The sequence below is a fragment of the Hordeum vulgare genome, chromosome 6H (assembly GCF_904849725.1).
Source record: "Hordeum vulgare subsp. vulgare chromosome 6H, MorexV3_pseudomolecules_assembly, whole genome shotgun sequence".
Classification (NCBI taxonomy): domain Eukaryota; kingdom Viridiplantae; phylum Streptophyta; class Magnoliopsida; order Poales; family Poaceae; genus Hordeum; species Hordeum vulgare.
Window position 1 is genome coordinate 157,139,030 of NC_058523.1, and position 10,651 is coordinate 157,149,680.

At 46.9% G+C, this 10,651-nt stretch overlaps 1 protein-coding gene across 3 annotated transcripts; it reads right to left on the bottom strand.

Annotated features, from left to right (window-relative positions):
* Positions 1 to 586: 586 nt before the first annotated feature.
* On the bottom strand, positions 587 to 10,249 carry LOC123403472 (putative pentatricopeptide repeat-containing protein At3g47840). 3 transcript variants are annotated; one of them, XM_045097410.1, is made up of 3 exons: positions 7,120 to 10,249; positions 2,602 to 2,716; positions 587 to 965 (listed from the first exon to the last, which is right to left on the bottom strand). In XM_045097410.1, exon 1 carries the CDS (start codon positions 9,975 to 9,977, stop codon positions 7,809 to 7,811), a length of 2,169 nt encoding a protein of 722 aa, XP_044953345.1. In that variant the 5' UTR covers positions 9,978 to 10,249; the 3' UTR covers positions 587 to 965; positions 2,602 to 2,716; positions 7,120 to 7,808. The 3 variants fall into 3 exon arrangements, with proteins under 3 accessions (XP_044953345.1, XP_044953346.1, XP_044953344.1); XM_045097411.1 differs by lacking the exon at positions 587 to 965 and adding an exon at positions 6,138 to 6,212 and having other exon boundaries at positions 2,390 to 2,716; XM_045097409.1 differs by lacking the exon at positions 587 to 965 and having other exon boundaries at positions 2,390 to 2,716.
* Positions 10,250 to 10,651: the final 402 nt, after the last annotated feature.

The window sequence follows — 10,651 nt, forward strand, 5'->3', positions numbered from 1 at the left end:
TGCTTGAGGCAAACATTTGGATTACCGCAGGTGCTAAGAAACTAGGGCGTGAGGATATACGTGAGTAGTTACCAAACCGCTTTTCGGTTAAGATAATTTGTAATCTGTCAAACTCTGCTCTTCTCTTATTTAATGAATGAGGCAAATCTTTTGCCTCCGTTTCGAAAAAAATACAACCGGATCCCTGATATCAACGCGATTCAATCGGACACCTCATATTCATGGCACACGTCCGGATTGACCAACGCCCTTTATATCCATCTCAAATGTGAGGACGGTATGAAGACTCGTGAACCCCGCGATCCTATCCCGAACCACTTTTTTTTCATTCATTATTTTCTTTTTTTTTTTTCTCTCCATCAATCATGTGTAAATAAACGAACATATAAGAAAGAACATGAGAAATGCCGAGACAAGTCTAATTAATGACCGTGGACCTCTGCGAACGTTTGAGGGGTCGAATTTTTAAGTTCCGGTTGTAGATGCTCTTAGGAAATTATTTGTATGGAATGAAGCGTAGCTGCCAAACTACATAAACAAAGCTTCAGTCCGCCATAAGCATATAAGCAGAAATGCAACTGCGCGCTTAACAGAAGAAGTGAAGGACGCGTACTTTTCTCGGAGCGTAAAACAATGTTTGACGGATAATCACTGTCGATGCCAGGCCCAGCTTGCGGAGTCAACCAAACAGTTAAACAAACCGCAAAGCGATCCGTCGACTGCTAACGGTCGCGTCTTGCTCCCGAATCGTCAAATGCACCGAATACAAGGCAACGGACGAGCGAGCGAGAGAGAGGGGAGACGTCAACACGAGAAGTGGCGAGGAAGTAAGGTGTGGATCAACGACACGGTCAAGAAGGGGTGCATTCGTAGGCTGGTAAACTACGCCCGCAGATCCCCTCCTGAATCCAATAAACATTGCATTCCGGTCGAACCTCTCGAACCAGCATAGCTTAGCAGGCGTCCTGAAATAAAACACGAACTGTTACCCAGGTAGTAAGTGTCTCTTACGTTGAGCAGTTACATTATCTGAAGAAAGCACATAATCTGTATACCCTGGGACAGGGAAGTCTATATCAAGATCCTCAATTTCACAACCTCACTGGAGACATATCAGATGTGCCCTGGTATTCCCGTCCAACAGCTGGACGCTCCCCTCCCCTACCCCCCGCGCGGGCGCCGAGGGGCTCCAACCCTAGCCACTGGTTTCTCCCCATCCCACCCCTCCCCTCCGCCGCCGCTGGAGGAAACCGCCGGGCTAAGCCCGGACGGATGACGGCGGTGGCGGAGGAGCCTCTCCTTCTCGCACGCGGATGTGCGTCCCCAGATCCGAGTGGCTCGCTCCTGGCGCGGCGGTGGTTCGATCCCGGCGGCGAACGGCGGCAGATGCAGCTGCTGCATCGGGCCGTGGCGCTGCGTCTCCTCGGATCAGCGACGGTATGGAGGGACTTGGTTGGCTGGTCAACTGCAGGCGTAGTTGGCCCTTTGGTCAGATCTGATCTGGTCTGAGTGGCTAGCTTGCTCTGCGGTGGCAGAGATCGGTGGTCGCCTGTGTGCACGATGTGAGACGGAGATTCGTCGAGCAGATCCAGGAGAAATCCTTGTTCTTGGCTTGTTGCTAAGTCCGGCGATGGCGGCACTCTTCTATGTCATCACCTTCTTGGGGCATCGCCGTGGAGAAGCTCAAGACCTCTATCTGCTACCTCCGGGGGAAATCCTAGATCAGTAGATCGGATGACGGCGGCGCAGGTGTCGTTTTCCTCTTGGGGATGTCATTCTTGGAGGTGTACACGGGCTTGAGGGAACAGTGGACGGCTTTTTTGGTGAAGCGGCGCTTCATCTTACTCATTGATGGCGGTGGATCTCGGCAGCGTGGCGCAGCGGAGACTCGGTGTCTGATGCGTGGAGATGGATTCGTCCAGGAGGTGAAAGCTCTCTGGTGTCATGGTGGCGTCGATGGTAGAGGGGTCTAGCAAGTCAGTGTGTTAGTTTCTTCTCTGAAGACAGATTGGTGAAAGATGGCGACGACGACACATGAGAGTGCGTCGGACCGGTTTGTACCCTAAACCCAGTATGTGGCTCGGTTGGGGCCTCCGGCTTTAAATGTCAGGCTTTCGTGCGATATCTGTTTGGTATTAGGCTCGGACTATCGGCACCCCTTCATCAAGTGGTTAGGAGTAGCGATAGTTGTTGCTAAGATGGTGGCTTCGGACAAACTGATGTACTACTTGTAAGGTCTTTGTGAATAATTAATAAAATGGCTGCAATGCATCGTCCAGATGCAGAGACCGACGGTAATCCTTCTTTTCTATAAATAAAATAAAAAAAATCCCCCGTCCAACATGATTCTGATTATTTCTTTTGACAAGTGCTTTGAATTCCACGAGGATCGTTCAAAGTTCAGTATCAAATGAATTGATACCGTTTATATTAAGCTCATGACAAGAAAAGGTTATTAGATTGACTAACAAAAGTAGAAAGCGTAATAAACACGATATATATTTTTGGATGCTTGACATTGCCTCTTCCTATTACAAAAGCCTTTTTAAAAAAGATGTTAAATCAGGTTTTACTTTAGCTGGTAAGTTGAGAAGAAGTTACCAATAGTGATAATGCTTCCTTACAAAAACCTTTCTCAGAAGACGAGGTGAAAGAAACGGTATTTGGGTCTTATGTGGACGGAGCTCCTGGGCCTGATGGGCTCTCATTCCTCTTCCTGCAATATTTTTGGGAAATTGTCAGAAAAGACATCATGGCTATGTTTGATGATTTCCACAAATTTCCACATTTTTGTGGATGGAGCTTCTTTTATATATATATATATATAGGAAAAATACATCCTACCACCCAGGGGTAGTTACCCCACATGTTCCATATACTATCATGCGATAGTATATATTAATTTATCATTTTTATTATGTTTACATATTATATATAAGATTTTTCAAAATGAGTTACATGAAAAAATTACAAGTTAGCCCATAGTTTTTATTATATTTGTGAAATACATATATTTTTGTACGTAAAAAAGAACATACACAAAATATGATACATAATACCAAAAAAATAGTATATATACTATCTAAACATTATTATATACTACATACTACGCGTACATACTCTCCGATTTGATAGATACTACATACAACATACAAAACGCAAGTGGTGGTAACTACCACCGGTGGTAGATAAAATTTATAGAGAGAGAGAGAGTTAACTTTGCTATTATAACTCTTATCCCCAAAGAAAAAGATGCAACTAATATGAGAAAATTCAGGCCTATCAGCCTTCTCAACTGCATCTTTAAAGTTCTCACTAAAGTCCTGACTAAGAGGCTGGCCATTTTGATGAACATCTTGACTTGTAGTAATCAAACGGCTTTCATCAAAGGGAGATACATCCTTGAGATTGTGGACACAGCCCATGACGTGCTGCACTCCACATACCACTCTGGAAACCTAGGGATGGTCTTGAAACTAGATTATGAGAAAGCATTTCACAAGGTTGATTTAGATTTCCTACTAGACCTCCTAGAGAAACGAGGTTTTGGTCCATTATGGCTAAAATGGATTAAACAAATTACCCCCTTGGGGTCTGTGGGAGTAAAGATTAATGGGGTGGAGGGGAACTTCTTCACTACCAGTAAAGGTCTGAGACAAGGGGACCCAATATCCCCCCCTTCTCTTTAACTTAGTGGTAGATGTCTTGACTAGAATGCTCTATAAAGCTTCTTCCCAGGGGATGATTAGTGGCCTATGCTCTGATCTGATCCCTGGAGGTGTAATCTGCTTACAATATGCAGATGACACCATCTTATTTCTAGAGAACAATGAACAGAAGGCAGTTAACATGAAGATGATTCTGACTTGCTTTGAGAATGTTTCTGGTATGAAGATTAATTATACCAAAAGCGAATTGATCCCCATTGAAGTGCCTCCTGACAACACAGGAAAAATTACTGATATATTGGGATGCACTGTTGGTGTTTTTCCCATTAAATACCTAGGTATCATAAGCTGAGAAGGGAGGAGATCCAACCTCTTATTGACAAAATTCTTAAAAGAATTGCAGGTTGGAGAGGAAAACTTCTCTCTTACTCAGCAAGGTTGACCTTGATTAAAGCTTGCCTATCTAGCATCCCAGTTTATTTGTTATCCTTATTCAAATTCCCCAAATGGGCTCTAGACTTATTAAATAGACAACTAGCTCACTGCCTTTGGAGTGACTTTGACGGTAATAGGAAGCTTCACCTGGCCAATTGGCACCTAGTCTGCATGAAAAAAGAGTATGGGGGCCTAGGAGTTCATAATATTAAGGATGTGAATCTATGTCTCTTGGGGAACTAGGTGAAGAGATACATCAAAGATGAAGGGAAACAGTGGAGAGATATTGTAGATAAAAACTATATTAAGAATTCTCCAAATATATTTGCTAGTAATGCCAACACCCCTCCAGATTCTGGCAGGGGGTCATGTGGGCTGCCTTCTGTTCATTGTTCTCTTAACTCCGAATATAGCCCTTAAGTTTGGCTATAGATGGGTAGTGGGTGATGGCACCAAGATCAGATTCTGGAAAGACATCTAGTTTGGGACATCCCCTCTTTCAGCCCAATACTGGCCCATGTACACTATATGCCAACAACAATGTGCCACTCTAGCTGAGGTGTGGGATGGCCATACCATCAAACTAACCTTTCGGAGGACCTTTTCTCCAACTATAATGGAAAGCTGGTATGAATTGGAACAGATCATCAAAGGGACATCCTTCTCTGGAGAGGGTGATTCTTTGAGATGGCAACATGAATACAAAGGAGAACATATCACCAGTTCCCTCTATAGTATAATCAACTTTAGGGGGATGCAACCTGTGTATATTCCTTCCATTTGGAACATTGTCATTCCCCCTAGGGTGTAAATGTTTTTATGGTTGTTATCTCGTAATAAAATAATAACTAAAGATAATCTAGCTAAAAGGGGGATTGTAAAAAACCCTGAATGTGTCTTCTGTAATGAAACAGAAAATATCAACCACTTGTTCTTTGAGTATGTGTTGTAGCCAAACAAATTTGGAATTTGGTTTCTGAATTCTTTAGTCTTACACAGGGAGAAGATTACCTTTCCATTCCTAAATTTTGGCCGGCTAATAACAAGCATAGGGCTCTGAACTCCATATGTGCTTGCGTGCTTTGGAACATGTGGAAATTTAGAAATATTTTCATATTTGATAATATACTTTGGCTTCATATCAAACAGGTGTGGATGAGGATCCTGAGGACACTGAGAAAATGGGTGATTCTCTTCAAAGAGGATCACCATATGAAAGCGGAAAACTTCCGAGAGGAGATCTCCTGCTTCCCCAAGGCCCCCCTCCAGATTGTTGTGGGGTGAATGCATATGACAAGAACACTGAAGGTGTTTTTAGTCAAGTGCTGCAATCCAAGATGAATCTGACCACAAAACCATCTCTGAAAGGTACCAAGGCTCGCTTCAGGGCGTCCTAAGCCCCTCCACACCGCTGGACCTCCCCTGTTGACCTGAAGCGCCGGTCATGAGGACCAGGATATCTCCCAACAATGCTGCTGATCGAGGGGACCAGTAGAAGAGAAGAGAAATCCTTCTGCTCTGTGGAGATAAGAGATAAGTAGTGGCCCCTGTTTCCTTGTTTACCTAGTTTGTAATAACAGTTGTGCGGCTACCGTGAGCAGCAGCGATCTGCAGCTCATGCAGACGTGGAGTATCTGCTCCCGAGCTCGTTTGAGCTCGGGTGAACAGTAAAATCGGAAAAAATTCAAAAAATGTTCAAAAAATTCTGAAATTTTTTTGAGACCAACTTTGACAAAAGTTCTAAGTGCATGCAAAAATTTGGCATGAACTAACATTTCTACAAGGCGTGGAAAAATAAACAAAATAGACACTCTGAAAATGCGCATTTTCAGAGTATCCATTTTGTTTATTTTGCCACGCCTTGTAAAAATGTTAGTTCATGCCAAATTTTTGCATGCATTTAGAAATTTTGTCAAAGTTGGTCTCAAAAAAATTCCAGAATTTTTTAAACATTTTTAGATTTTTTTTCGATTTTACTGTTCACCCGAGCTCAAATGAGCTCGGGAGCAGAAATGCACTTTCGAGCTCATGTACCTTTTTCTCTTTCTGGTGTCTCTTGGACGCAGTGGCGTAGCTACATCAGAGACACGCCCCAGGCCAATCTCCTTGCTACAGTGGCAAACAGTAGTAAACTGTGTTACTATTGCTACAGGACACGAAGAAACAAGGTGCTGCGCCCCGGGCCACTGCCCTGGTATCCTGGGGCCTAGCTACGCCACTGCTTGGACGTGCTATGCGTGCGTGTTTGGCTGGTAGTTACCTGGTTTCATTCTATAAAGATGGGACCAGGGGGGTTCTACCCTCCTGATTTTCTAAAAACACGATCTATATTTCAAGAATGTAGGGTCCAAAATACCTGTCCTAGGAAAAGCTTATAAAATGCTTTAGAAAATGGGATGCCAAGAATTCTGCCATCCTTAATTGTCTTTGCGATGACTCCTTTCAGATGATAACCTATATTCCATGCATAGATGTATATTTTTTTTCTATCTCCTTTGATTTGTAAGTACATTCTAACTAAACTGAAACTTATTCAATTATATTCATTTTTTTATTTCTTTAACTCTGTATGCGCATCAGCACATGTGCACAACAGTTCTAATTTTATAGATGTTGTTAGCTCGAACTTAGATGCTTACTGATAGTTGTCCTGTTTTTATCATATTTGTGGTGGCGTCCTAGTGACTCTGACAATGACCAAGTCCAAGATTAGAGTACTTGGCGGGTATGCAAGTACTACCTCCATTTTATAAGATGTTTTGGATATTTCAATATGGACTACATACGGACTAAAATGAGTGAACAAACACACTAAAACACGTCTATATACATCCGATACAGAAAAATTTAGAACATCTTATAATTCAAAACGGAGGGAGTAGCAATTGTCTCAAAATGACTGGGCATCAGCTCTGCAAACCTGGACCCAAAATTATCGACCAGGATGATGTCGACACAGCTTCAGCTGAATCATCGCCTAGCTATCCATATATTGGTCAAGAATCAAGATACTTACCAATTAGGAGGTGTTCGCAGTCCCTCCGCTCCAGGTTCTGTCTGAGGAGCTGGCGGAGCTACAGTGTAAATTAGTGGAGCTGGAAATTAGATGCTCCGCAGATCCGCGAAGCCGGTGGACATCCGAACAGGCCCTTAGTATGATATACAAGTTGACACGATTTCGGGTGCCACCGGTGCAGCAATGTTGCTGGAAAGAATGCTGATATATCTAATGTGGCCTGGCTTCCTTCAAAACAAGGGGATCAGTGAGGCACACACTTCTTAAGAGAGAGAAAAAACATCAACCCCCCGTCACATCATTGTCTGGTCCAAGTCTTGTGCAACGTCACAAACATGTATTAGTTCATAGAGCAAGGAGTGATCTTCAATGCAATTCTGATGCAGATATCAGAACTTTTGTTGCTCTGATCTGTGGTAGACGCAGAACTGCTACTTTTGGCACCAGCCTGAGCGCTAAAGCTTCAACAGAGAACTCTTGCCTCATACATATATGCTGCAGGCAATCAACCATCTTACCAAAAGCGTACCAAGATCAAAGCCCCAGTGGTAATACCGAAGAACTACTATTAAATCAGTACTTCAGCACAGCAGCAGAACTTCTAAATCACATGGCCGCATTAGTGCTCATCGTGCCAAGGACTTCTGTATTATTATTTTTCAAGCCAATCTCCTTCTGAAATTACTCAGTTAACTACTACTGTAAGTGTCAACCATTAGCTCTACCTCAGATGCTAAATTCATCTGATCGGGTACATACCGAGCCATTCCAACTCCATAGTAAATCAAGTCAAGCATCTCATAGATCACATTGTCTTGGGGATGTGTACGGTCACCTGCAACAAACACCCCAACTCCTCTCTCCTCCCCTCCAACTGTGACTGATGACCACCCTACTCCTTTCACAACCCCTTTCTGCTTCATCATATGTCTCTCTTGTGCTGCCTCAGACCATTGTCCCTTGCTGGCGTATAGATTCGCCATTGCCACATGTGCTCCTGCACCCCATGGCTCTGCTTCCATTGCCCTCTCTGCAGCTTTCTTTCCGGTTTGCTCTTCCCCCCGAGCTGCACATGCCCTAAGCAAAGATGTCCAAACAACGCCATCTCTTTCATTAGCTGCCATACCAGCGATCAACTCCTCAGCCTCGTCTATTCTACCAGCTCTGCCCAACAAATCCACGACACAGCCATAGTGCTCCTTTGCCGGCTCCAGTCCATAGCTTTTGCTCATCACATTGAGGTACCTCAATCCAAGCTCAACTGCCCCCGCATGACAGCAAGCACTGAGCACACCTATGAACGCAACATGGTCCGGCTTTAGCCCAACACGGCACATTTCCTCAAACAATTGAAGTGCCCTTCCACTGTGGCCATGCTCAGCATTCCCGACGATCATCGCGGTCCATGAAATAACATCATCTTTCGTGCGATTGGAAAATACTACATCAGCGTCTGACATGTTGCCACTCTTCCCATACATGTCAATGAGTGCACTCCTGACCATGGCATGGTGTTCAAGTCCAGCAGCGACAGCAAGTGCATGGAGCTGGCGACCAGCGTCCAGTGTCGCAGCAGTTGCACACACACTGAGGAGACTGGCAAGAGTAAACTCATTGGGACGAGAAAAATGGTGCCGCCGCATTTCAGTAAACAGGGCAAAAGCCTCCCCGGCAAGCCCTTCCTGCGCATAGCCTGATATGATTGCACTCCAAGAGACAACATCCTTGGCAGCACTTTCCCGGAACACGGCATCTGCTGCTGACAGACGACCGGCGGCGCGTGCGTAGAGTGTGACGAGTGAATTGGCCACCGAGCGGGCACTGGCGAACCCTCTTTGTGCAGCTTGTGCGTGCAACTGCTCTCCAAGGTAGACACATGAAATATTTGCACACGCAGCAATAACTGCAGCGTATGTGTATTCGTTGGGCCTTGCCGCATTTGATGCCCCGTCCCTAAGCATCGCGACGAATGCCAGGATGGCTTCCTTGGCACAACCAGTCTGCGCATAGGAGGATATCACCGTCGTCCACGCGGCAACGTCTCGCGAGCCCATGCGGCTGACCGCAGCCAGTGCGCGGTGGACGTCCCCGCAGCGCGCGTACAGCGTGGCGAGTGTGTTGGCGACGTAGGGTGTGGCGTCGAAGCCGAGCTTGGCGCAGAGTGCGTGCACCTCACGTCCGCGCGACAGCAGACCGGTGTCGGCGCACGCGGTGAGCGCGGCCGCGAAGGCATGCGAGTCACAGGGCATGCCAGAGGCGCGCATCTCCGCGAAGCGGCGGACCGCGTCGTGGCGGCGGCCGGCCCGGGCCAGCGCGGAGACGAGCGTGGTCCAGGAGACCACGTTCTTGAGCGGCATTTCGTCGAACACCCTGAGCGCCAGCGCGAGGCAGCCGGCCTTGGCATAGGCGTCGGCCAGCGCGGTGGCGACGAAGACGGAGGAGACGGCCGAGGACCTGACAGCGAAGGCGTGCAGTGACGCGGCATGGCTGGCGTCGGCGGCCGCGGCGCAGGCCTTGAACGCGAGGCTGAGCACGAAGGGATCAGCGGCCGGGAGCGAGGATGCGCGGAGGCGGGAGAAGAGCGCCATGGCGCCGGAGACATCCCCCGCCGCCGCATGGCCCGCGAGGAGGGCGGAGTAGGAGGCCTCGTCGCGGTGCGGCGCCCCGTCGAACAGGGCCTGCGCGTCGGGTAGCCGGCCCGACTGGACCAGGCGCTTCAGCCGGGCGTTGAGGTCTTGCAGCGGCGGCACGGACAAGAAGGGCGGTGGGTGCGGGTCGGGACGAAGAGGAGCAGCATCGGCCCACATGGAGCGACCGAGACGGGGAGATACCACGCGGGGAGCGAAGCGTGTCACCATTTGGGTCCCCTCGGCGGCCTGGAACTCCTCCCCGACCCGCGGCGGCGATCCTACCCAGTCCCCACGGCTGCGCGGCGTGCTTTCTCCTCTGCGGTACGGCGCTCGACCGGCCGGAGCTGGGTCTCCGCGGCGAAGCGCGCGAGGGCACGAGACGGCCCGGCCAAACCCCTCTTTTCCCCGCTTCGATTTCACCTTCTTTATTTTCTGGGTTTCTGGGCAGTACTTGGTGTCGGCGCGCCCTCGCAGCCAGTGGTCAGATTCACGAACCGCATCGTAGATTTCTCATGCAGCAAAAATCCTTCGATGCAGTAAATTTAAATCACGACGCAGCAAATTTCGTCCATGGTTACAACAAAAATATGATTGTAGCAAAAAATATCAACGTGGTCGTAGAAAAAAAAAAAGATGATGATGATGCGTGATAGCAAAACAAAATGTGGGTTGTAGCAAAACAATTCGATGAACTAGGATTGCAACTCTCACGAACGTGTATGTAACTTTTTTAATGAACGGTTGCAGCAAAAAATGATATCGGTTGTAGTAAAAATTAACACGGTTGTAACAAAAATCAAACGTCGGTTGTAGCAAAAAACCAACAAACTCGAGTTGCAACCAAACGTGGATGTAACTTTCTAAATGGACAAATTGTAGCAAAATGAGTTCGGTTGTAGCAA

Coding starts and splice junctions, on each gene's coding strand:
- LOC123403472 (XM_045097410.1), bottom strand. CDS start 9,977: ATGGTGACACGCTTCGCTCCCCGCGTGGTATCTCCCCGTCTCGGTCGC.